Below are 28,000 nucleotides of genomic sequence, written 5' to 3' on the forward strand. Positions count from 1 at the left end.
CATCAGCAGAGAAATTGAACAAGACGTCTGATCCAAAAGCCGCTGCTCCCGAATGTGAAACAAAAATAAGTATAAACCATACAAAACAGGGCTAACTCATTATTTACGTGCCGGAGATGTCAATCTAAGACTAGAATTTTGTAGATGATATTTAGAAAAATTAAATAATAATCTGCTGTTTGTTCAAAATGTCATCTGGACCGATGAAGTCTCTGAGTGTTCAAAGAAGATTAGGGTTCAATGTATGGTGTGTCCTTTTAGATAATAGAATTTTGGCATATAGTATCTACCATAAAAACTTAAACTAAGGTAAATACCACAATATATTAAGGCAGCACATTGACCCTTTGGTCGACAATTTGCCATTAAATATGTCTCAAATGATATATTTTCAATATGACGGAGCACCAGCATATAATGCCAGAGTTGTTGGTGAATTTTTAAATACTGCTACAAGCTTTGGCAATAGTTTTAAATACATACAATAGTTTCAGAAAGAACAAAAAAAATTGATACATTATGTTCCATCATAGTATGTATATATGGTTATCACCATAGCAACATAACTTTTAAATACATACATTAGTTTTTTTAGATAGAACAAAATGAATTTTTGTTAATTATTCAATAACTATAAGAAATATACCCCACAAACTATATATATTTGTTATCAGAAGAAAATAACAAATTATTTTAGGTCATAGCCAACTATGGTTTCCGTTTAAAAAAATAAAGTTACGCCTAAAATCTCGAAAATAAAAGATGGGAAAAAAATTCTTCCTGCACCACTGAATTCTTCGTAAAAAGTTGCCCATATAATGTTTTATTTATAATACTCTACTTATTTAGGTGCTGACGACTGAGTAGTGGTCGTTTACTAATTCTGATTTTCATTTTAAAAGAAATTTTGTTGAAATGTTTTTATTCTTGATTAATTTATTGTTTAGCTTATTTCTATGGAATATGAGTAATATACAAGAAATAAGCTGTTATCTTCAACTTAATTTCACTGGATGCCGCGTTATCAAAGAAATCAATACATTTTTGATTCTAAGAAATATTGTTGTCTCTTTTTAGTCCACAATTCAATGTTCTACTCAATTTTAACTTTGTTCATTTTAGAAATATAACATTGGAAAACTTTTTTAATCTAATCGTAAGTTTTAGTAATGAAGAACGTGTTAAGTTAGTCAAAGTAGTTCAATTTCAATACTGATGAATAACGTGTTTGTAACCTACCGGTCGTGTATAACGGGCTTTAAACCGGCGTCGCCCAAAAACGTAAAACGAAATCGCCTGATATCGTGCCGCAGTCGCAGTCACCGCAGTGCACAGTGAAGGAGAGGCGCAAGCGCTTACTCCGGGTTAGAATGGCAACGAGGATGGATCAGGGAGTTGGTGAGGCTTCCGTTACGGAGGTCTTGGACGGTTTTAACATAGAAAAGACCACTCTAAAAAAGTATTCTCCAACCCTCCTTAACGGACACCTGGTAAGTGTTTATTTACTTTATTCAAATAATCAATCATCAATGTCGTGTTTTATGTTCTAGAAAAAAGGGGCCAAACCATCGTTTAGAAGCCATCTCAACGGACACGTTTTAGTGAGAATTAAACAAGATTGATTGATTTAATTCGTTTGATTTATTGTATGTTTTTTTATTAACAGACATCCTCGTCTGATGAAGATTCCAGGAAACTTAAAGGAAAACTATTACAAAATGTAAGTTAAACCATGAAACGTGTTTGTTTTTGTTTTAAAATGTATTTAAGTTGATAATATGCTTATTATCTGAGTAAATTTGCGTATAAAATCACAAATGGCCTGATTTTCCTTTATTTAAGCACTTAACGTTAATCTTGTTGCATGATTTTAACTACGCAACTCCCACAAAACATAAATTTCATGAATCTAATTTCATTACAAATAAACAGTTTAATCCAAAAAGATGATATTTAATTTTTTTAAATATTTAATGTTACAGGGTGTGGATAAATTTAAAAAAACCAGAGCAATTAAAGAATCATTTGAACACCCAAGTATATTTGCAAAAATTCTCACCCAACTCGGTTTTTACATCCTCATGTTCCTGGGGTATATAAGCCAGGCTTTATTTCCACCAAAAATAGCTGTTGAGAAAAATCGGGAAGGTTATCCACCTTTATACGATCGGTTTTCAAGCTTTTATTCAAGATATGTTTATCGAAGAATCAGAGATTGTTGGAATTATCCAATATGCAGTGTACCTGGTGCGGAAATTCATTTAAAAGACAGAATAACCAAAGATAACGGATGGACTTTTGAGTATAATTCTGTTAATTAAAATAATTGAATCGTTTATTTCAGAAAAGGAGTAAGTAACATTTTTATGTTTTTGAGAAAAACGATAAAAATAATATATTTTTTGTAATTCGCGACGGTAATGAAAGCTATAACAGTACTCAAACGGGTGCTGTAATGAGACTCCTTACAGCATCCAATGCTGTAATGAGATTTTAGTAACATTTTATGGAACCAGTTCAAGTTGGTGACATTGGGTCATTAATTTTTCTAGTTGTCAATGTGACAATGTTTGTCTATGGATGTTTAAAGACGTTCTTAGCATCGAAATCCACAATGATCATTTGATTATTGATCTCTGAGCAATTTCTCTTATTTTGGGAGGTGTACATGAAACATTTTTGTCAGGTGAATACATTTTGTGTTTTGACAGTTTCTAATTGTCAATTCAAATTTCTAGTTTCAAGTGTTACGGTGTTACCAACTGCTACATACCTATTTCCCTACATAGTCAAAATTTATTTTATTTTCGAGAAAAAAAAGGGTAAAAACGCGAATTACAAAAAATAGCATAAAAAACACGTTTCATAAGACCTAAAGCACTCATTCATTCACAACTTAAATTCGTGCATTTCAAACGTGTCTTACGAAACTTGCTTTTTAATATACTATTACAATTTAAAGAGTGTTCGCGACATTTTTTATTACAAATTGCATATACAGTGTGTCCGTAAAGTAACGGATATAGGTGATAAAATCATTATGAACGGTCTATGGAAAAACCCTGAAGCGGGTCTAAAGATTTAAATTTTTTGCAACTTTTTGGTGTAGGTTTCAAATTTTTTCCGCCATTTTTAACCGAGTTATGACGTCATCGATATTTTTTTCAAATAGTGATCCCCAATTTTTATTACGGAATATGAAAGGGGATTTTTTTTCTGAATCTAGTACAGTCAATATTAATATTGGTTACATAAGAAAATTTTCGAAAAAAATTACTTTAAAGTTTAATTACTTCAAATTCGTTTAACATGAAAAAATAGCAGTAGCCATGAATAACAACCGGTTTAATTACAAATAAAAAATAAAATTAATAAATTAAATGAATAAATAACAAATAAAATTAATGAATAAATGAAAAATGAAAATTAAGTTAGTGTTCAAATTGTGCACGATGGGCAGCTTGACAGTAACCTAAACGATTTCTAAATTCTTCCTGACAATTCTCTAAGATATCAGGAGTTATTCGCTGAACTTCTTCTCAGATTTTGATTTTTCCAAAGTATTTGGTCTAGTGGTATAAACTTTACTCTTCAGATATCCCCAAAGGAAGAAGTCCAGCGGAGTCAAATCAGGTGATCTTGCAGGCCATTCAATTGGCCCTTTTCTCCCAATCCATTGATTGGGAAATAATTGATTTAAATATGCACGAACAGGAACCGCAAAGTGTGGCGGCGCGCCATCTTGTTGGAAGAACAATTGCCGTTGAAATCGACTCGGGTCAACATCATTGGGAAATCTGGCCGTTATGGAAGGAATGAGATCTGTTCGTAGAAAACCTAAATATCTCTCTCCAGTTAAGGTTCCCTCAAAAAAGTAAGGGCCCATAGTATCTTGTACTATTCCGCACCACACATTAATGTTTTGCGGATATTGAGTATGCGATTCTCTTGCCCAATGTGGATTTTGGGTAGCCCAATACCGACAATTTTACCTGTTAACTTGCCCACTTAATGTAAATGTTGTCTCATCGGAAAAAATTATGTTTTTAACGAAATCTTCGTCGTCGTTGCACAACGACGACGAAGATTGTTGCAACTGCTCACAAAATTGCGATCTTCTATCAAAATCATCTTTATTGAGCTCATGAATGAGGTTTACCTTATAGGTGAACCTCATTCATTTTGCGATGTTTTCATTTCATTTCAATATTTTGCGGTTTTTTAATATTTTGTGAACCGTTGTTTTACTAATGGCCAGATTCGACCCAATATCCCTTACCGTAATATGAGGGTTTTCTTGCACAGCCATAACAACGTTATATTGAGCCTCGTCTGAAACATTTGGTCGGCCAGACTTCGAGAGGTCCCGTACATACCCATGATTTTTAAATTTAGTGACAATGCGGCTTACCCTAGTTTGGCTTATGGGTTCATGGTCAGGATATGTTGCATTAAAGAGCTCTACTACTTTTTTTGAGTTCGAGTTCGATCCCCAATTCCAATAAAACACAGAATTTCTATTTTTCCCGCTCGGTCAAATGTAACATTTTAATAAATTAACATAAAAATAAAAGTAAACAAAAATTAACTCAAAAGTGATGTAAGAATAGTTTAAATCAGTGCTATAAGAAACAACAAGCTTTACTAAATCCACTGATTTAGTAGATTTGGCACTTATAAAACTTAGAGAATTGTTTAAAATGATTGGTTACCATAGTTACTCATGGCTACTGCTATTTTTTCCATGTCAAGCAAATTTGAAGTAATTAAACTTTAAAGTAATTTTTCTCGAAAATTTTCTTATGTAACGAATATTAATATTGACTGTACTAGGTTCAGAATAACATCTTCTTTCATATACCGCAATAAAAATGGGCAATTGCCATTTGAAAAAAATATCGATGACGTCATAACTCAGTTAGAAATGGCGGAAAAAATTTGTAACCTACACCAAAAAGTTGCAAAAAATTTAAATCGTTAGACCCCTCTCAGGGATTTTTCCATAAACCGTTCATAATGATTTTATCGTCTATATCCGTTACTTTACGGACACACTGTATAACTACCAATACATGTTATCATAACTGAATTTAATTGTTTTATGTGAGTTGTTTTGTTATGAGTTTTATGTTCATGAAGAAAATAATGAAAGTGGGATATTGTAAATGGTTTTTTGTTATCTCAAACTACTCTGGGTTTCATGTTTTCAAGAGAATTTGCAGTTTTTTTTGTAATATTTAGGCCAGCAGTTTTTGAAATCGAGAATGTCTTTTTAAGAAATTTCGTTTATCATAAATTTCTGGTTAGCAATAATTTCTGTGTAAGTATCGTGCTTCTTAAGACATCTTTTGACCATGCCAAAATCGCGATTGTTCGTGATAAAAGAATGGCCTCTTATGGGGAAAAACTGTTCTATTATCTGAAATCTGTTGATCTCAACCAAAGTCATACACGTACATAGCAGTGTATGGTTCTTGTTTTGCCCTGGGAAGTTGTCACTGTAGAGGCGTAATTCTTTGGAACTGCCAGGTCTTTCTTTTTAAATATAGTTCCATAAAAATGAAGCAACTTCATTAGAGCCTTCATAATGCAGGGTGTTTCAGGTTCTTGTGGCAGGACTGTCGACAGTCGATACATCTTTTAAAATTAACACAAAAACTTCATATAAACATAGGTCAACAAACGCTTTGTTTTGGAGATACAGCGTTTTCAAATTAAATTTTTTAATTGATTTTTATTTAATATTACGATTCTATATACTGTATTTCAACCGATTCTATTCAAATTTGGTATATGGAGGTTTATTGGCATGAGAAAGTCGATTATGGAGTCCGTTTTACTATCGGCACTCTGTAACGTATTCTTTACGTATTAAAATAACAATAACTTTTCTGACAGTATACTTTTTGGCTTTTTGAAAGAAAATTCTTATTCTGGGTACCTTTTTAAGCAAAAACGGTACTCTTATCAAAATGCGCTAAAGTTGATCGTTTTCAATATAATCCGCTTTTTATTATTCGATATTTTTTTAGAGGATTGTTAAAGATATGTATAATAATAATTGCCATTGAAACAAAGTAGGTAAGTTCACTAATGTTTTAGTTTATTGTATAAAGTGTCAAATCACCAGTTGTCGATCAGTGTAAAATTAATTTTTTCTTATTCGTTAACGTGTTACATTCAATTTTCTTGTTTATTAACTTGCTAAATTAATTATTTTTTTTCCTAATTGTGTTAAATTGGTTTTTTTTCCATTTTTTGTTTGCTGCATAAAAACCTTATAAAATGCCGTTTATTTTTCCTAACTAAGTGTTCGCGGATATTCATTTTGTTTATGGGTTTACAAACGGAAATTCAGCAAAAGTAGCCCTAGAGTATAGGAGAAGATTCCAAATAGAAGACATCCGCATCTTTCTGTGTTTGTGAAAGTGCATAGACAAATAGTTGAACTACTTGGGCTAAATAATGACGGGAAAATCGTAATAATGACAATCTTAGACTACAAAGAAACTTTAGAAGAAGAATTTTGCGTGAGTTCGACAGAGATCCCACTACGAGTGCTTATCATTTACAACCCTTGCAAGGATTGCAACCAGGCGATGAAGAACGACGTGTAACGTTTTGTCGGTGGATTGCTAAAGCATGAGCCAACAATCGAGATCTTTTAAATAATGTAATGTGGAACGATGAATCGTGTTTCACAATTTACATGTTTGGGTATCCCTACGCAATTCGGCAACGAAACTTCCAACATGAATTTAGTGTCTACGTCTGGGTAGGTGTTAATAATAATCATCTTTTCGGACCATACTTTTTGGCATCACAACTAAACGCTGCAGCGTTCTTGTAATTTTTGGTAGCTGAACATGCCAATATGTGGGATGACATTGGTTTAGCTTTAAGAAGAAAGGCCTGGTTTCAACTTGATGATTGCGCAGCTTATCATGGTAGGGTGGTAAGAAATTGGCTAGACAACTATTTTCCTGCAAGATGGATCTGCAGATTTTAATGCTTTAGACTTTTTTGTGTGGAGATATTTGACAGGAAAATTGTATGAGACAGCTATTCCCACAAGGGATGAACTTTTAATAGGATTAGGAACGCTTGTAATGACATAAGGCCGTTCTTAAATACCACTACTCGATCAGTAATTCGTCGGACAGAATTATGCAAGCAAAATTTTTTACATTTTCAACAATTTCTTTAATTTTTTTCTTTTATTATTTAGATTAAAAAACATTAATAAACTAAAACATTTGTTAATTTAGCTACTTCGTTTGCATGGCACACACTATTTTAACTATCCTCTAAAAACATTGGTCTGTATCGAATAATAAAAAGCGGATTATCTTGAAAACTATAAACTTTAGCGCATTTTGATAAGAGTACCCTTTTTCTTAAAAAGTACAGAGAAAAGGCTTTAGAAGAGGCTTTATTCAAAAAGCCAAAAAGTATACTGACAGAAAAGTTATTAAGAAGGTTTGAAATTAAATGTGATACTTCTGTACTTTTAACTGGTCATTTATTAAATTTTATTTATCTGACTAGTTTCGGTTTAAAGAACCATCTTCAGAGATAAAACTCAAAAATTTAAGAAACCAACATTGTAATAAACCTCAACTTCATAATTATTACTTATTAAAATTAATATTAAAGTCACTATATATACGCTAAGCACATTTAACAAGTTAGACAAACGTTCTGTAGGATTAACAGTCGTGTAATGTATACTGGTAAAATGGATTACGTACTTAATTTTAATCATAAGAAAAGTTATTGTTATTTTAATCCGTAAAGAATACGATACAGAGAGCGGCTATAGTAAAACGGACTCCATAATCGTCTTTCTCATGGCAATAAAACCTCCGTATACCAAATTTGAAAAGAATCGGTTAAAATACGCGTGTAATATTAAATAAAAATTAAATTTGAACACACTGTATCTCAAAACAAAGCGTTTGTCGACCTATGTTTATATGATTGTTCATTTTAAAAGATCTATCGGCTGTTAAAGTCCTGCTACCCTGTATATATAAAAATACCCTTGTCCATTCTTACAGTTATGAATACATTAACTGAGTCAAATAGAACATCAAAAGTTACCACCGCCAAATCGTCATGAGTTTTGCACTCAGCACTAGAGTTCTTCAACGATGTGTAAAATTTTTTTGCTCGTTTATGTATCATCAATTCAGCAACCGCTGCACGCTTGGCATGTTCTCCTAAGGTTGAATTTTTTGTTTTCATATTAAGTTCTTCACACTTGCGGCATGTATTTACTTGAGAACGGCGAAAAGGTAGATGATTGCAATGGTCATGAAAACATTTAACATAGTAACTGTAGCGTATACGAGTATTTTTATGTTTTTGCGATTTGGCACAGTTTACGTTTTTGTCATTCAACATGAATGTAGTAGAAAAACGAAATTTTTTTTTATCTCTGCATAGATCTCCTTTGAACTTCATGCATTTCTAAAAGGGCTTGTAAGTAAATATCGTGTTCATCTTTAGTATTAAATTCTACGTATAGCTTGTGGAAAGTTTTCAGTTTTAGCTAATCGTTCGACTTTTGGAAACATTTCATTGGACATCTTAAAGTATTAATTTATATATACAGGGTGATTCATAAGTAATGGGCCAAATTGTAAATGTACGTTCAGGAGGCCAAAATAATAATATTTTTATTAACAACAATGGGTCTTAGTCTGCTCCTTACTGAGATACAGGATGTTAAAGCGAAAAAAATAAAATAGATTTTTGTTAATAGATCAGCTACTTTTCTACATAATGACTCATAGTTGACTTATAGTTTTTGTAAGGGTAAACAATAATGTGTGAGAGGATTTGAGTTAACTCGTAGATGTCGCCACATGCGCCATATGAATTATGAAACGTCAATGAGCTTTTACGTTTAATGAATAGTTTAAAACATTTTATTGTTAAGTAAACTGATTCATTCTTGTCCTAACATAAATCAAAATGCCGAGACATAATCACTTTTCAAACGAAGAAATGAGAGACATGTTATGCGTTTACGCACAAGAACGTTTTTCTGGGCAAGCAGCATCCAGAAAATATCGTGAAATGTACCCTTACAGAAGGCAGCCAAACCGGAAGATATTTCAAAATATTTATAATCGATTGGGTGAAACAGGTTCATTTCGTCCAAAATATCATACAGGACGTCCTAAGATTATCACTCCGCAGCAAGAAGATGAAATTTTGGTAAGAATTGCGCAAAATTCTGAAATAAGCACTCGTCGATTGTCTGCAGCAACTGGAATAAGCCAACCATCCGTGACTAGAATTTTACACAAGGAAAATTTATATCCCTATCATTTTATACCTGTGCAAAATTTACTTCCAACAGATTATCGAATCAGAGTTCAATTTTGTCAGTGGCTAAAAGGAAAATTGAATAATAATCCAACATTCCTAAATAACATTCTTTTCACGGATGAAGCAACCTTTACCAGACGCGGAGTTTTTAATTGGCGAAATAGTCATGCCTGGGAAACCGAAAACCCTCGTTTAAAAAAAGATAGACATTTCCAGCACGAGTTTAAAATAAATGTGTGGTGCGGTGTAATAGGCAATACATTACTGGGCCCAGTTGAATTACCTCCTAATTTAAATGGAGAGTCATATTTAATTTTTTTAAATAATGACTTAGTCGACCTCTTGGGAGATCTTCCATTACAACTAAGAAGAAATATGTGGTTCATGCAAGACGGTGCTCCTCCACATTTTTCACGTGCTGTGCGCGAACATCTGAATGAAACATTCCCTCACCGTTGGATTGGACGTGGTAGTGAATTTCAGTGGCCACCTCGCAGTCCCGATTTTAATCCACTTGATTTTTATGTGTGGGGTTACATGAAATCAATGGTCTATGCTGAACCTACTATAAATACACGAGACGAGTTATGGAATAGAATTCAAGATGCAGCCAATTCAATACGAAATAATCCTGCTACATTTTTTAAAGTCAGACAATCCTTAACCAAACGGTTAAATGCGTGTATAAATGCTGGTGGTGGTCATGTTGAAAACCTTTTGCAGTAGCTCATAATTAAGCTTAAATTTAATTTAACTTCGCACAACATTAACATGTAGGTTTTGATAACAGTTGTCGTAAGTGGTCTTAGTTCAAGTCTGTTCTAATGTTGTATTTCGTTTTATTAACTGGCGTACAATAAATTGTTTTATTACGTAATTTTTTTATGGTTTCAGTTTAATATTGTTATCAATTATCAATTACGGTTAGGTAAATGTCAACATTCCATGCCATGCTTGTGTCTTAACAGATTAATGCTACGTCGACCACCGTGAAATGTAGTGTAGTGAATTAGTAAAATTCAAATATCTCGAAAATCGTTAATATTTTCAAGATCAAAGAAGTATAGCTTTTTTTCTACAGAAATGATGGGGCTATCCAAATTAAACAAGTATGTTGTAAAATATGAGCGAAAAAAAATTTGTAGCTGATTTCATCTAATTCATATGGCGCATGTGGCGACATCTACGAGTTAACTCAAATCCTCTCACACATTATTGTTTACCCTTACAAAAACTATAAGTCAACTATGAGTCATTATGTAGAAAAGTAGCTGATCTATTAACAAAAATCTATTTTATTTTTTTCGCTTTAACATCCTGTATCTCAGTAAGGAGCAGACTAAGACCCATTATTGTTAATGAAAATATTATTATTTTGGCCTCCTGAACGTACATTTACAATTTGGCCCATTACTTATGAATCACCCTGTATATCGTTTTGCTTTAACTCTAGCATGTTTTATATTATTTCGAGTATAACAGTCGGAATTGTTAACTCCTCTCTTCCTTTTTTTAGAAACTCTGATTTCTGTATCACTTAGTGAACATTCACTTTCTATTTCTTCCATTATTACCACTTAAAGCAGTTATTGTTACTTAATATAGCTAACAACGCTTTGACTGTATATAAGTCGATAAGTGTTTGATGGTAGTAACGAGCCTTAAGCTCGTTACTACCATCTTCTGGTTAAGCTATCTAAGGGATTATTACCGTGGTTACGGCTATTTTACGCGCTTTGATTGGCTAGTAGATGGGTTTATCTATAAGATAAATTTAACTAAAAGATGGTAGTAATGGACCTCAGTCGCGTAATTGTTAGCCATCAAACTGACAGTTTGTTGCAGAAAGGGACTATCTAACGACACTTAGTACCTTTCTACAGCAAACGAAATATTCTCTCCCTACAATAAATGTTAGAGACTTATGAATCATACTTCCTTTCTACGCCCAACGATAGGTCTACAACAAGATAGTACGAATATACACTTATCTCAAAATTGTCAAAAATGTTACTTAGCCCCTTTCTGAAATAAACGATTCAATTATAATTGTTAATATAATTTGAATTTTTTTAAAATTTAGGTTCACCGGAACAATCACAAAGTGCTTAAACTTAGGTTCATATAATTATTTAGGTTTCGCGGAAAATCAAGGACCTTGCGCGGAATTCGCGATTGATTCAATTTATAAATATGGTGTATCCACGGGGGCTACACGTCAGCAATACGGCACAAATGATCTTCATATTGAATTGGAAAAATTAACAGCCGAATTTTTGGGTACCGAAGATGCAATCACCTTCGGAATGGGTTTTGCTACAAACGCCCTTAACCTCCCAACATTATTATCGCCAGGATGCCTCGTTATTAGCGATGAGAGGAATCATGCATCGTTAATTTTGGGTATACGATTATCTGGTGCTACAGTTAAGGTTTTTAAACATAATGGTAACTAAAAAATTTCATAAAAAAGTGTTTGTTTTTAATTTTAAACAATTTGTAGATGTGAAACATTTAGAGAAAATTTTACAACAACAAATTTATTATGGCCAACCTAAACGAGATGATAATCAGCATAAACCTTGGAAAAAAATTTTAATTGTGGTTGAAGGTGTCTACAGTATGGAAGGTTCTATTGTAAGATTACCAGAAATAATCGAATTAAAAAAGAAATATAAAGCTTATTTATATTTGGATGAAGCGCACAGTATAGGTGCTATGGGTAAACAGGGGAAAGGAATTGTGGATTATTTTGGTGTAAACCCCAAGGATGTTGATATTTTAATGGGGACGTTTACGAAAAGTTTTGGATCGGCTGGAGGTTATATAGCAGGTTCTAAGGTAAGTAAAAAATTATTACTATATTTTAATTGTGAATGTGATTTGGCTGAAATGAAAATAGTTGATAAAATATTTTGAATTAAAACAACATGTGAGACATAAATGACAGTCGGAATTAAATATTTCATAACAAAGATAAGATTGCATCATTTATTTTTTATCTTGGGATGATTTATATTGGGATGTATTTAAGTTCCAAATCCTATTAGAATCATACGATTTTTTTTTGCTTTATAAAGGTCAGAAAGATAGTTCAAATTGTGAAAAGAAATAAAATATTTTAATAAATAACAAATATTTTTAAAATTTATAATTTCCTTGTAGTTTTATAATTAATTTTGTTTTATTTACAAACAATCATTTAAAATTAGTTCAAAGAAATTTGATCAAACTGGAACGGAATTCATGAAACTTACACCCAAATATTTAAAAGAAAATTTAATCTTCACATAAAAAGTTTTATCTAAACCTATTCCGAATCTAATAAAAGAAACACTGATTTTTATCCGCTAAATTTATCATTTAAGCAAAATCATTTATGGATTGATAGGGAACTCAAGGAAATAACGCTCAATCAAAAACACTTCTTCAAAAGAATAATTTTGAGAAATTTAAAATTAACCAAAAAACGTCATCAAAGTTTGGCTAAATTTAAGAATATCACTGCAAATTCAATATTAAAATCCGTAAAATTCTGACCTCAAATTTTCATTAAAAATTTAATATCAAACAATTCAATAAAACATTACTTTTGATTAAAAAACTTAATATTAACTCAAACAAATTTATAGAAACCGAACTCAATTGAAGAAACATCGTCAATATCTCAAAGTATAACCGAATCTTTAGGAATCAAGCAATGGCAGTTGAATAAAGCTCAAAGCAATTCGTGAAATGTTATAAAACATCTTAGTTTTGATCATGAAAATTAACTAATGTTAACCTTCTTGAAGCCATCTCCAAGACAAATTTTTGATGTATCATAAGTTTTGATAGTGATTTATTTAATCTATACTGTTTTTAGATTGGTTTTTTATTTATTTATTATTAGTTCGTGTTTTTTCTTACAATTTCGTTTAGATGTATAGTCATGTTCACGGGAAATGCGCACTCAAGATCAAGCGCTGTTGTGAGATCCGACATGCCGCTGGCTAAACGGGTTGAGCCGAGCGCACCCGAAGCTCGTGGGCGTTCGGCTTAGCTCTTGACCTTGAGTGTACATTTCCCATGAACATGGCTGTACAGTTTAAGTTAATGTAAGGTACCTATGTCACCTAATTTGAATTTAGTTAACATGCAGTATATGGTTGCAGCAATATTGTATACACAATGAAACAAATTGGTCCATTTGGCAGATTTCCTATATAATCTTTTCGAGAATTCGCCCAAATATAATAATTCAATGAACTAAATTGCAATAAATATTCACAATTGTCATAAACTTTTTTTCATGAGTAATAATTTACTGAAAAACGGCGTTCATCAAGTAAATTTGTAAAGGTCCTGACATTATAATGTGATCCCTCATACTTCTAGTCAGTACTTTCAACCACGTAGATATATTGTAATTCTGGACTTGATTCTCAGATACAGTCTCGCTGGAAAACTGCTCATGTGATAGTTCAGATTCTTGAGCTTGGTCTAATTGTTTTGAACCAGAAGAAATATTAACCAATACTTCGCTTTCGGGTTCAGTAGTGAAAGTTCTGAGTATACAATAAAGCAAAACTTTCTTGAAGCTTTTCTGTTAAGTATTTATTAATATTCATACGTTTTTCCGTATGTTCAAAAAGTTTGTCTCTCTCTGCTTTTCTTTTGCGATTTCTAGAACCAGAAACTTTTTTCTTCATGGTTACCATAATGACGTGTGACAAAGAAATTATCTGGCCGCAATTTAAAGAGGAAAATTTGAAAATTGTTATTTTAACTTACGATTTCAACAAAATATCACGGTTTTTGTCACCATTAACCACTACTTTGATTAAAAAAAAATAAATAAAACGCAGCTAGTCTGTGTTAACGATTCATTAACACGGTCACCAACGCGAAATATTCATAGACGCCGCCGAATAGTTACGTCAAATCGAGTCACTTCTCGCCATGTGTTGCTTATCCGGCGACAAAATCCACCGGAAATCGATCGACATTACATCCTTTTGAAAAATTACGGAAAATAACTGATGTACAACCTGGATTCGTTGAAACTTAACTCAACTACAGAAGAAAACAGTAAAAAATGGGAGCATTTCAAAGAGAGAATCTAAGCTCTATACCAACAAAGTATTGCATTTATTGTTGCTTTACGTTTATTTTCACGTTTTTTACGTTATTAACTACTTAATAGATTTGCGAATGTCCCTTGATCCTGGCGCCCCCTTGGCCCTGACGCCCCGGGCGATCGCCCCCACCGGCCCCACCTTAACGCCGCCACTGCTTCTATATAACACTTCTATACATATTAATTGTACAATTCTTTAGTACTGGGTCATGCTCAGTTTGGTGTGACTTCAGAGAAGTATTTTTAAAAACTGTCCACACAGTTTTATCAAGTAATTTACCATAACCAAGAGTAGTGAGGAAAAACTTTCTGCACATTTCATGTTTAATGTCTATTTCATCTTTACAAAAATAGTTTAACAAATGGAAAATGGAAGTTTTTCTGCGAGATCTTGTCCTACACTATTTCTTTTAGTCGTTGATTTTTAAATATAATTCAACATGTAAGTTTTTCTTCCTTAATCATTTTTCAAACCTGGTTGTTTATTTCGGTTGCGTACATAATGCTGTTAAGAATAATGTGCAGTTACATCTTCAGATTAATTTGGAACTTGTGAAATGGTTGCTGCTAACACTTGTCCTGTATCCTTTGACGTTGCATCACATTCAGAACAATCTATTTCTTATTCTCTTCATAGTGGAACTTAACGGTAATTAACATTCGCTTTATAATTCGATTCCATTTTTCGTCAATGGTGCTGTATCTGTTCGTAGTTATTTCCAGTACTTTATTTATAATATGAATATGAGTAATATACAACAAATAAGCTGTTATCTCTATAAGGTCAAATTCAAGTTCAAATTGTTAAAAGAAATAAAATATTTTAATAAATAACGACAAATATTTTTAAAATGTATAATATTCTCTGCGTTAATTTATATAATAAAATTATAACAAATGAAAAATCATTTAAAATTAGTTCAAAGAAACTTGATCAAATTGGAACGGAATTCATGAAACTTGCATCCAAATATTTAAAGGAAAATTTAATTTCAACATAAAACGTTTCATCTAAACCTATCCCGAATCTAATAAAAGAAATACTGATTTTTTAAATGATTTCTGAAAAATCATTTATGGATTGATAGGGAACTCAAGAAAATAACGCTCAATCAAAGAAACTTTTTCAATAGAATAATTTTGAGAAATTTAAAATTAACCAAAAAACGTCATCAAAGTGTGGCCAAATTTAAGAATATCACTGAAAATTCAATATTAAAATCCCTAAATTAAATTCAATAAAACATTAGTTTTGATTAAAAAACTTAATATTAACTCAAACAAATTTATAGAAACCGAACTAAATTGAAGAAATATAAGCGAATCTTTAGAAATCAAACAATGGCAGTTGAATAAAGCTCAAATTCCAATAAATATTCAGAATTGTTATAAACTTTTTTCTCACTTCCAGAATTAGTATCGCATTTACTTACATATACTAAAAATCTATATTGTGAACAAGTTATAATGGGACTGATATAGTTGGAACACAATTTCTAATCAGTATGGTAGGGTCAGTACTAGCAGCCGGACTCTTGCCTAGCGCCACGTAACGCAACCACCTCAATCTCATAAGATCTTATTCTCTAACTTGGGCACAAGTCCGTAATTTGAAGATTTTATTCATAATATTGTCATGCGATTCTTCAACTTCTCTCTACGTTTGAGATAAGACTAAAATTGTTTTGCATCAGTTGCATTTGGATCTCCTCAATTTTGGTTACCACAAATCGTTAACTCACTTTAAAAAAGTCTCGCATTTGCTTGCGTGATCAAGCCAATCACTAACGGAAACTACAGCAGCAATTTCATCTTCAGAAATATCTTTTGTTTTAACAACAACAGGGAACTGAAAAGCGTGTTCCAATAATGCTCCACTTAATAACAGTTAATAAATTATATTATCGTTTCTTCGGATTAAATTGCTTTGCGTTAAATATGATGGAAACTGTGGAGCTTCTATTCTATTTGCAAGATAGGCGAGTTTATATACGTATTTGTCCGTGATGAAAATCCAAATAATGATAGGAAATACCAGAACTGACGAGGAAGAACGTAGAAATTAATCTTTCCCAACAAAAAACGACCATAGACCAATATGGTCTTATTAAAAGCCTATTAAAAAACAAATTGTGCAATACAAATCAACGTACCCTGCGTCATCATGCACATTGTTGTTGAGTGACGTCAACAGGAAATCTACATTTTGAAAGATTAGTTTCAATACCATCAAAGATTTCAAACTGATTAGCATTAATGCTTTTTCGATACTGTACATTTTTAAAGATTGCTTTCAATAACCCAGCAAAGATATCATGCTGACCAGCATTAATGCTTTTTCGATTCTGATATACTGAATATGAACGATTAAATACTGAATACGCTGGTGCACCCCAACTCTTAAAGAGCTTGCCAAGTATGAAGAATATATCCAAAGTTTTACTTGAGTTTCTTTTTTAATGAAAAATGCAAATTTTCTAGCAGATACATATGATGAAATATTTTGTCTTCATCAACCCGGATAACAGTCGGTAATGTGAAGACTATTAAAGTTATTGGCGAATTAATTGATTCTTCAATCTCTTAGAAGGTTTTAAATATGACCGATATTAGTATGGGTCAGTTGCAATATTGCATTATACACAATCAATGAGTGAGGGTGTTAACGTAATGGGTTGGCCAAGGTATAAAATAATTGCTAATTTAAGAAAACAATGAACGGAGCCTTCAAATAGTGAAGAGCTTCTTTTGGTGAAGAACTTCTATCATCTTCTGTTTTTATCAAACGTACCATAATATACAACTTCAAGTCTAATTGTGACATGTTCGATTCATTCGAACAATTCCCAACAATTGACGATAACACTGTTTAGCAAGTGTACAAACAATGGTCAGCACCATTTTTGCCTCACAGAAATCATGATGTTTTTCCGTTCTATATCTTTTAGCTGTTAACAACATTTTCACAGTGAAATTGTTGCTAATAGTAGTAACTACTGAATTATCATTCCATCCAGTCAAAAATATTTTTGACTGTTAAAATGTTAAAAAATTCGTCACTGTCTTATTGTTATTATGGGTTTGTAGTTTAAAAGCATCACACATTTTCATTTTATTGGCGAAATATTCTTCAGGTTGTACATTTTCATCAATATTCTCTTCATGTGTCAGTTTGTTTACCTCTGGAGGAACATACACATCAATAAACAAGTTGTCTAAACAAATTGTGTGCTCAATATTCTACACTATAATACAACAAAATACAACAATACACTATGCAGAAACCAAATGCTTCAACATAAAATGATATGTAAATCCTGTCTTGAATTACATTTTTAGATAAAGTATATATCTGACCAATAGTAAGTGAAAGTGAATCGTATACCAATTGCCAAAGACCTTCTCAAGTTTGGATAATATAAATATCGAAAGTTAATTGACATCTAAATTTTGGTAACCTGATTTATAAAAAGGAGTTAACAATGACACCGACGCCTCAACCTCACAACATCAATGTCTCCTACAGATATACATGTTATGAATTAGTTATTTTCTCTCAATTACCCGGGCAACAGCCAGTAGTGTGAAGAATTTTTGATAAAACCTACATTGGTTTACATCAGTTGCAATATTGTTTTATATCCGTTATGTAAGACTGTTAACTGAGAGAACATAATAACTAAGAAAATATTAATATTATCGACAACTTCTTCAAAAATCTCTATAGAGTAATATAGGTGCCATTTGATGTTTCAGGTTTAGAATTATTTTATTAAGTAGTAGAATTATTAAGTAGTGTTTTTAATGGATTTTTGTTGTACTTTTTATGCTAGTGTTCATAAAAAAATAGATAACTGTTATCTACTTTGTTAAACAACTATTTTTGAGTAACGTCGTAATTAACACACAAAATAGGTAAATTACGTTTTAAATTGGCATACGTTCCAAATCAAGGAAGCTTGTATCCTTGTTGCACTTATCTGTTATTTTTTTTTTGTTTAACATTTACGTTAATTAAGGATGGAAAAGTTAGGGTTGCAGAAAAAGTAAAATGGTTTTCATTTACAAAAAAAATAGTTAGAAATGTTAATTTTACTGCTAATTTAAATGCAGAAAGGTATCAACCCGTCAATTAGTTTTCTGTGACAATTTTTTAGTTAGTTTCAAAGAAGTCTTGTGAACGATGTGGAGTAGAGGTGTTCGGATGTTGACGTACACTTCCAGTTACAGCAACAATGTTTTCCATCGAACTATCTGAACGGCAATACGTAAAATTTCTGACATATGATTTTGTGTTATTTGTGAAAGGAGACAGAAGGAGCTTCGCCTACTGGAAACTGAAACCTTTTAGAATTTATGGCACTGACAATATCTGATTTTAGGTAATCCATTAATCCTTGTTGGTACTGGGGCCTGTACATACAAACTTCTCTGTTGTTCTACTGGAATTTTTGTTGATTTCATCTTCTTTATTTTCCTGTAGGTGGCTTTATCCAAAAGGCTCGTCATCTTGTAGCCGAATTATTTTCTGTCCATGATCACGTTGTCGTTCCCTTAGTCTGCTGGTAGAACTTGTTTACAGGGTAATTCAAATTCGACCCCCACCATTGGGATCTCAGAAACCATAAGAGATACAGAAATGGTTAAATGGGGCAAAGTTGCGTATCTTACAGCTCATCATTTTTCAACTAAGTTTTTGGATCTAGACGTTTTAGTTTTTAAAACATGGCCGAAAAACAAAAAAATGACTTTTTCGTTTTTTGCCTATAAGTCCTTTATTTTTCGTTTTTTCGTGAATCTGAAAAATCATTCTTAAGGCAACTTTTTATGAAAAATGTTATGACACAACTAGAAATTTTCTCCGACGTTTCGTTTTCGTAAGATAGTTTCACGAAAACGGGTTTATTCTTATTATTTATTCAGGTTTATTTTTTCTTATGAACGCCATATTTGATTTTCACACCAAAAAATAGGATAATTAATTCTGAGTTCAATGATATGTCAAACAATGTATTTCATTAAAAAAAACATTGAATTATTCAAAAAACAGAATAAGCCTGATGATAGTTTCACGAAAACCAAACGTCGGAGAAAATTTGTAGTTGTGCCATGACATTTATCATAAAAAGTTGCCTTAAAAAGTCATTTTTTTGTTTTTCGGCCAATTTAACCAATAAATTATGTTAAAAAAATAGTTAATAACACTATCTATCAATTTTTGTACGGTTAAAATTCTCGGACCAATAATAAACATTCTAGAAACTTATGTTCAATACTTAAATGATAGTTCTTTTAATTTCTCATTTAACGAGACCCATTAACACTGATATTAACATCATGCTTAACGTCGATTAATATACAATCATAATTTGATAATTTAATCGTGATTGATTGAGTATGACGTTAATGTTGTGTTAAAAATAGTTTTTTAATTCCTCGAACTTCGTGTTTAAAATACCTAATTTCGAAAAAAATTGAACCTTTTTTATTGTATTTAATCCAGATGAAAATGATAAGTAATCTATACAGATATTTCTTAAGATTATACTTCTGACCAATTATAAATTTTCCAGTAAAATTGCAATATTGGGTTTAAACGCCAAAATTGAATTTCGAACTTATCTTGAATCTTAAAAGCTAAATGTAATTAACAGGCGATAAGAAACAAAAGCGAATTTCATTTTTGTATAACTTTAAATACTCCCATTAAAATTTTTATCTAATTTTTCACCGTTTCTAGATATAACAAATACCAACTATACCAATTAGTAATCATTTATTTAGCTTCAATATTTTAACCCATTTATACGCACAAAACCGCGTGTTTAGTGTCGTAACACAATAGTGTTTACTCTTTGATAACGATAATTGATATAACACATTTTCCTTCGCCTCCAAATAAAGATTGTATACAGAAAACAAATTGGTTTAAATTTGATATGCACCTATCCCTCTATTTACACGGCATATGTTACAATCGATGTTGCAACTTTTTAAATGAAAAATAAAACCATATAATCAAATTATATTATATTAAAATCATAATTAATATTATATTTTTTGTATCAATTTTTATAAGGTGCATAAATCAAATAAAAATGTTGAAAAATGTACAAAGGAACAAAAAAAACTAAAAGATTTCTAAAAAAATTATTGCAATGCTTGACTGCGGTTATCATCATTCATAATTATCGTTAATCTCTGTCATTCTCTTCGTGATTGGCTGCAAGGTCACTTTCATCAGACAAAACTATTTGTGTAAATTCAAAGTTGTAAGTAGAAACATACGTCGCTAGGAGATTTTTAATAAAATCTGTTATTAAAATTTGCTTGTTATTTCTTTAACGATCTTAATATATCGGCAAGTCATTTTCTACAAAATTATTACCCAAATTCTTCCCAATTCAAGTCCTTCGCGGATTATAATTCGTGTAAATGCAACTGTTTCAAATTCTTCATCAGGACAATTGTCACAATCGCCAACTTCGTCGTCGATGTTAATTAAATCACCTTCACTTAGTGTTTTATCAGTCACTAGTTCTGCAATATCTTTTTCAAACGGACATGTCAATTGCACTTTCCAAGAATGTTCGTCTTTTGATGGTGAATTAGAAGCTTCATCTTTAACTACATTTGGCCACAATTTCTTCCTACAGCCATTGAGAGTTGATTACGATTTATAATAAAGCAATATACTTGTCATATCACATTAATAGTATTAATAATTATTAAAGATTGATTATTTTCCATTTGTTCTAAAATGTATGTGATGGTTAAAGGCATTTTTCTTGTTTAGCAACAGTGTACGACACTAAACGTCACTGAAATCTTTTCGCCAATTTCCATAACGCTGCGTTATCTTTTAGAGTTTGTAACTTTGTTGTTAAGAACAATAGAAACTTGAACAAAAAACAGAAGTGATCAGAACAAACGAGACTACAAGCTCTTTATGATTAAAATTATTTTCTTTTGTCGGTACACCCCATAGCAAGCTACACTTTGAGTCTATGAAGAAAACACGCATTAGCGTTATTCACCATTGCTGAAATTGAAAAGCGCCAAAATGAGGAAGGCACCTACAGAAATATTGGCAAAGGGCAAGGGCAAAGGGTAGAATATTTCAAACAGAAAAACCTTATTCAAATCGAGCAATACGTTCAAAAGTTATTACAGTTTGATACATTGATACATTTTTTATGCCGCTGAGTGTATAATAACAACCACATTTATATTTATCTCGATCGATCTTATAAATTAACACTTTAAAACCATCGACAAAGAACCAAGAAAATCTATTTTGGAATACTTGGCTGAAAATGGGCATTTACCCCGAAACTAGTCGTTAGAACTTTTTTAGGTTCCACTATTCGTACAGTTTTGAAATTTTGGTAACATGGGTTGTTCATTCGGAACTTTCGATCTAAAATATTTTCAAGATGACTGCCACTTCCAGTCCAGTCTACCGGAAGTAGACTATAACTTCGTTATTTTAAATGAAATGCTATAGTTTTTCTTGCATCTCTTAATTGTACGTCAAAATATATGTTGACTTTCATAAATGTTATTGGTACCTAGCGTTTTTTGTTTTCGAGTTATTTTGATTTAAATTTTTTTTGGCAAATTTCACCATGCTCTTTAAAACTCTATATCCCAGCCAACACTTCAAAACAACTTTAAATTGGCACGATTACTCTTCAGATTGCTATCAAATAGATTGTCGTTTGTTTGTATTAAAGAATGTTATACAGGCTGGTCAAATATTGAATTACCGTTTCTCCATATTCGATGGGGAGAAGGTCGAAAATTATAAATGTAACGCCCCGTATTTTATTACCCTACCCGAAAGGGAATTTAATTCTGTACAAATTATCCATAAACATTCCTATACCTCTTTGTTGTAGTTTCTCTCATATTAGGAAATTTATCAAAACGTGCAGGAAATACCGGATACTGTTTGTAGTTTTATTAGAAAGCCATAACATTTTCACAATTTTTTGTTTAATTTATTTCTATTATTATTATTACTATTAACTACGATTAATATTCTTTTAGTTTACTAACTTTTATTTACCAAAAATAACAAACATAAGTTCAAATAAATAAATGAAACAATGAAAAGAAAAAATTAATGACAAAAATTAAATTTGGATAACAAATATAAAGTTAAAACATAAATTTTTTATTAAATTTCAGTTGGAAATGTAATAAAATACGATAAAACATTTATTTCGTTGTCTTCATAACAGGTGACTGGAAATACGGTTTCTTTTGGTCTCGATATGTCCACAACTAAGAAAATCTTTATCAATTTTTAAGAATTTTTTCTTTGTGATGGATATTACATTTGTTTGGCATCTCTCATTAAGTGTTCGACCCGTCCTGTCCAAAAGTTTATTACATTCACCATCAATACAAAATAAATTTCAAATATCGGCGTTTGAATAATCAGCCATCATGTTCAATGACTTACACCCGTCGCTAATACAAACATGGACCAAAAATTGTCAAAATTCTATCTATACAGGGTGCCCGGAAATTGCGTTCATATATTTAAAGGTGTGATTCTACATAAAAAATCATGAAGAAAAGTTCATATAAAGGTGTGTCCTAAAATGCTTCCTAAGGGAGGTAGAGCGCTTTGAAGAAGACTTCAATATGAGGTTATTTCTCATTATTTCAAAAACTACTAGGGTTAGAAACACGAAATTTTGCATATCCAGCTATTTTTACGGGGCGAATACGATAATCGAATAAAAAATTAGAAGGAATGTGCAGTTGCGGAAACAAGGGATAGGGTCGCAATTTATTTCCCATACTTTTTTTGCTTTGATCTTTTCACTATTTTAAAATCAAAATTAGAATCTACGGAAAAAAATACATAAAAAATGTTCTGCTTAGAAAATCGAGTGGTCTACGACCACTCGTTTTCAAGATAAATAATACTAATTGTAAGTAAAATACTGCACACAAACATGTGTATTAAACTATCACTAAAAATCTTAGTAGGCTCCTTTCATTTGTTGATCTTTGCTGTCAAACGGTCGATAAAAAATTATTTTAGTGCAACAACCATTATAATTTACGTTTAATTAAATCAAAATAGTTCAATACTCAAACGAAGAGATGGCAAACATTCACTTTACGTACGGTAGAGCTGATGGAAATGCCAGAGAAGCACGAAGATTGTACGCAGAACGATATGCAAACCTACAACTTCCCTGTGAACAAACGTTCGCTTCTATTCATAGAAAATTATATGAAACTGGGCGCTTTAAGGAAAATCGTTATGACTGTGGAAAATCATGCACTACGAGGACTGTAGAAGTGGAAGAAAGGGTGCTCAATGCAGTAGCTATCAATCCTACAGTAAGCACTAGGAGATTATCGGCACAAGAAAATGTGCCGAAAACCACCGTTTGGGAGGTATTTAAAGATCAGCTACTGCATCCATATCATTTCCAAAAGGTGCAGGCCTTAAAACCCACCGATAGCATCCCAAGACTACCGTGTTGTTTACCGATGAAGGTGGATTTACCCGGGAAGGCGTCATTAACTTCCATAATATCCATGTTTGGGCCGATGAAAACCCATACGGTAAATATTTAGTGTATGCAACACCAGTTAACAATGTCGAGGAGCTAGAACAACGTGTAAGGGACGGTTGTAACACTATTCGAAACAAACAAGGTATTTTTTGAAAAGTAAGACGTTCATTAATTAAACGAGTGAGATGTTGCATTGACATGGATGGTGGAATTTTTGAACAATTCTTATAACTTTTTTTGGTGTTATTTGTTAAAAATTTAAGTGCTTTTTGTTAATGTTTTAAGTTTAAGTGTTTACTTTTGTTAAACTGTTAATACGTTTTGTTTAGATTGTTTTTATTAAGGTTTTGGTAAAATTTTAAGTTATTATCAAAAATTAGTAATAATCATCTTTTGAATCATTTTGATAAAATTAACCATGATTCGCAGAAATTTTTGTAGACAATGTACGAAGTAATTTTTTATCACCCATTTGACAGCTTAAATCAAACCAATGAAAGAAGCCTATTAAGATTTTTAGTGATAGCTTAATACACATATTTGTGTGCAGTATTTTACTTAGTATAATTTATCTTGAAAACGAGTGATCGTAGACCATTTTATAAGCAGAACATTTTTTATGTATTTTTTTCCGTAGATTCTAATTTTGAGGTTAAAATAGTGAAAAGATCAAAGCAAAAAAAAATATGGGAAATAAATTGCGCCCCCTATCCCTCATTTCCGCAATTGCACATTCCTTCTAATTTTTCATTCGATTATCGTATTCACCCCGTAAACATAGCTAAATATGCAAAATTTCGTGTTTCTAACCCTAGTAGTTTTTGAAATAATGAGAAATAACCACATATTGAACGTCTTCTTCAAAGCGCTCTACCTCCCTTAGGAAGCATTTTAGGACACACCTTTATATGAACTTTTCTTCATGATTTTTTATGTAGAATTACCCTTTCAAATATATGAACGCAATTTCCGGGCACCTGTATATATAAAAATGAATGTTTGTCTGTATATCCTTTATAGAATCGTCATTTATGCATTTGATCATGTGATGATCTTTAGCAAAGTTGTTGTGCATGAGCCCACGAAGGTTTCTAAGTTGGTTCGACCAATTTTCGACAATTCTCGAAATCAATAAAATGACTCAAAATGAATTGAATATTTGCGTAATGTCTTTCCTTCAAATTTATTTTAGTAGCAACGCGCGCAGGGTACAGTTAGTATCTAATAAAAAAAATTGCACTCCGTGCATGTTTTGATAAATTTCCCAATATGAGGAAAACTACAATAAATAGGTATAGGAATGTTTATAGATCATTTGTAGAGAATTAAATTCCCTCTCTGATAGGCTTAGTTAAAATTTTCTACTTTCTCCCCATTGAATATGGAGAAACAGTAATTCAATTTTTGACCATCCTATCTATTTAACTGCATCTGAAGAGAATCGTACCAATATAGAGCTTTTTTGAATTAACGTTGGCTGAGAAATGGGGTGTTAAAAAGCATGGTGAAATTCGGCAAAAAAAGTTTAAAATCAAAATAACTCGAAAATGAAAACCGCTAGGTATCAATAACGTTTATGAAAGTCAGCATATTTTTTTACGTGCAATAAAAACTATAACATTCCATTTAAATAACGAAGTTATGGTCTACTTCCGGTAGCCCAGAAGTGGAGGCCATCTTGAAAATATTTTAGATTGAAAGTTCCGAATGAACAACCCATGCTACCGAAATTTCAAACCTCTACGATTAGTGGAACTTGAAAAAGTTCTAGCGAACCAGTTACGTGAGATAACTGTATGTATATTAATAAATAGCAAAGAAGAAGTTTTTGTCGTTTTATTAATACTTAATTAACTTGCAACATGGATACAAATATTAATTACGAAGATAATCTAATACAGAATATACTTGACTAACAACTAACAAGCTAAACCTGAACGAGAACAAATATTAATAACTGTAACCGACATTTTCAGTCCTTGACAATATGAGAATGAGCAAACTTTAGTCGAGGTATTAAAAACCCATGATCAGGTAGAACACTTTGCAATCGTTTTTGGATTTACAGACTTTTTGACTCACTCGCGATGTGATTGGCTAATTTTTGATAAATCTCTTCTAGTTAGTTTTTTTGGACCGGCCTGTACGCACTTTGTTATCAAAGGAATCATTCTCATTGTAATTTTTGATAATAGTCTGGACTCTTATTCGACTTATTCTTACATTTACAATTTTGGAAATTTTGCCGTAAGATTTCTTTTCGATGTTTTAGTACCAGTTTTCTAATTTCAACAGAAATTTCCTTCTTTTCGATGACATTTTATCAACCAATTAGTACAGCGACACAAGACAAACTAAATAGAAGTAAGTAGTGATTCGTAATTCTTTTGTTACGAACTTGAAATTTTTCTGTACTATATTTTTACTAACGCATAACTCTCATATAATTCACACAACTGACGCGCAGTTTCAACAAACTTATTGAAAACACTGCCATACTTATACATACGAATGATTACTGGTTTATGATTTAAGGTCAAAAGATGTGAACCATTTTACATGTTAAAATAAATATAAAAATTGATTATAACCAGTTTATTTTTAACATTTATTTTTTTTTTTACTTTCGAGCCAAATAAAAGCAATAACGTATAAAATAGTACTGTGCAAAACGAGAAATAACTGTAATTATTTTTTACTTTTCAGGAATTTGTATCTTACCTAAGAGAATACAGTTACGCAAATAAATATGCAGTAGCAATGTCTCCACCGGTTGCGGCTCAAATAATCGGAGTTTTACGTATATTGATGGGTAAAGATGGTACCGATGAAGGAAAGAAACGCGTTGATAAATTAATGCGGAATACCAGATACTTTAGAAGGCGTTTAGCTCAAATTGGTGTCATCACTTATGGAAACGAGGATTCTCCGGTTGTTCCGTTTTTAACGTATCTCTACTCGAAGGTTACGTAAGTAATTAATATCCATTTTTTTATGATTTTTTTTAATACTTTTATTAAAATAATTTTAGGGCGGTGGTTAGAGAATTGCGAAATCACAACATAGCAACTGTCGGTGTTGGATATCCGGCAACGCCGTTTTTGGAGTCTCGCATTCGCATTTGTCTATCAGCGGCGCACACGAAAGAGCAATTGGATTATGCGTTAGAAACGATCGAAAAGGTTGCAAATAAAATCGGGTTAAAGTATTCGAGAAAACCGCGCGATTTAACCAGTATCGATTATGATAGTATCGATGTAAGCGATTAACTAATAAACAACGTCGCGCATCGAAATTCGACTTTCGTTAATTTGGTTGGTTTGAATGTTTTATTTTTGAAAAGTTAATTAAGACCGAATGTTAATTTATAAAAAAGAAATTTTGTATTTTCTAATTTGTTTTTGAATGTTACGTTTTTTTTGTCAACATAGGGTTGCTTTCAGTATTAAAAGATAAAAAAAACAGCACTTATTTGGAAGCTTTGTCTTTTTAAATTACTGTTATTGTTCAAAAAATAAGATAACATATCAAATCAAAAAAGCTTTTTCTATCTAGTTCTATATCTATAGCCCAGATTTTAATAATAGTAGTACTTAAAGACTCTCTCACTTTTCGTCTTTCTATTCCCATTTTTAAAACAGTATTGCAATATTAAAATTTAAAGGAGTTAAAATCAAACTGTAACAATAATAAATAATGCTTAAATGGCCAGTTAAAATAGTAACGACAATTATTACTCCTTATCTTAGTAATAATAAAATTCTACATAAAAAAAATAACTTTAGTGCATTCCTTTTTCCAATATTTCCGCATTAGTGACGTAATACATATTAACTCTTTCCAGTATTTTATTATAATTTGCAATATAATGTTTGTTATTTTGTCGTTTCTTTTTTTACCAAAACAATTTTGTGCCTATTGTTGTTTCTAACAAAAAAACGAAAGAGTTCGCTGTTGTTGTTATTACATATTTTTCCAATAAATATTTATTTTAAAT

General features: G+C 31.7%; 2 protein-coding genes across 2 annotated transcripts in view; one reads left to right on the forward strand and one right to left on the reverse strand.

The window, feature by feature from the left end:
- Positions 1-28,000, reverse strand: part of LOC111422120 (reticulon) — a 91,655-nt gene that overhangs the window by 63,337 nt on the left and 318 nt on the right. The gene's annotated exons all lie outside the window — the stretch shown is intronic.
- Positions 1,315-27,999, forward strand: LOC111422111 (serine palmitoyltransferase long chain base subunit). The gene is made up of 8 exons (XM_023055325.2): positions 1,315-1,490; positions 1,551-1,601; positions 1,667-1,720; positions 1,983-2,302; positions 11,423-11,787; positions 11,843-12,180; positions 26,710-26,972; positions 27,035-27,999. Exons 1-8 carry the CDS (start codon positions 1,371-1,373, stop codon positions 27,270-27,272), a joined length of 1,749 nt encoding a protein of 582 aa, XP_022911093.2. The 5' UTR covers positions 1,315-1,370; the 3' UTR covers positions 27,273-27,999.

This window comes from Onthophagus taurus, chromosome 11 (assembly GCF_036711975.1).
Source record: "Onthophagus taurus isolate NC chromosome 11, IU_Otau_3.0, whole genome shotgun sequence".
Lineage (NCBI taxonomy): Eukaryota > Metazoa > Arthropoda > Insecta > Coleoptera > Scarabaeidae > Onthophagus > Onthophagus taurus.

Excerpts from the sequence above, each read along its gene's own strand:
- LOC111422111 (XM_023055325.2), top strand. The coding sequence starts at position 1,371 with ATGGCAACGAGGATGGATCAGGGAGTTGGTGAGGCTTCCGTTACGGAG. Across the intron at positions 1,602-1,666 it reads ATCTCAACGGACACGTTTTA|ACATCCTCGTCTGATGAAGA; the intron begins GTGAGAATTAAA and ends TTTTATTAACAG. Across the intron at positions 1,721-1,982 it reads AAGGAAAACTATTACAAAAT|GGTGTGGATAAATTTAAAAA; the intron begins GTAAGTTAAACC and ends TTAATGTTACAG.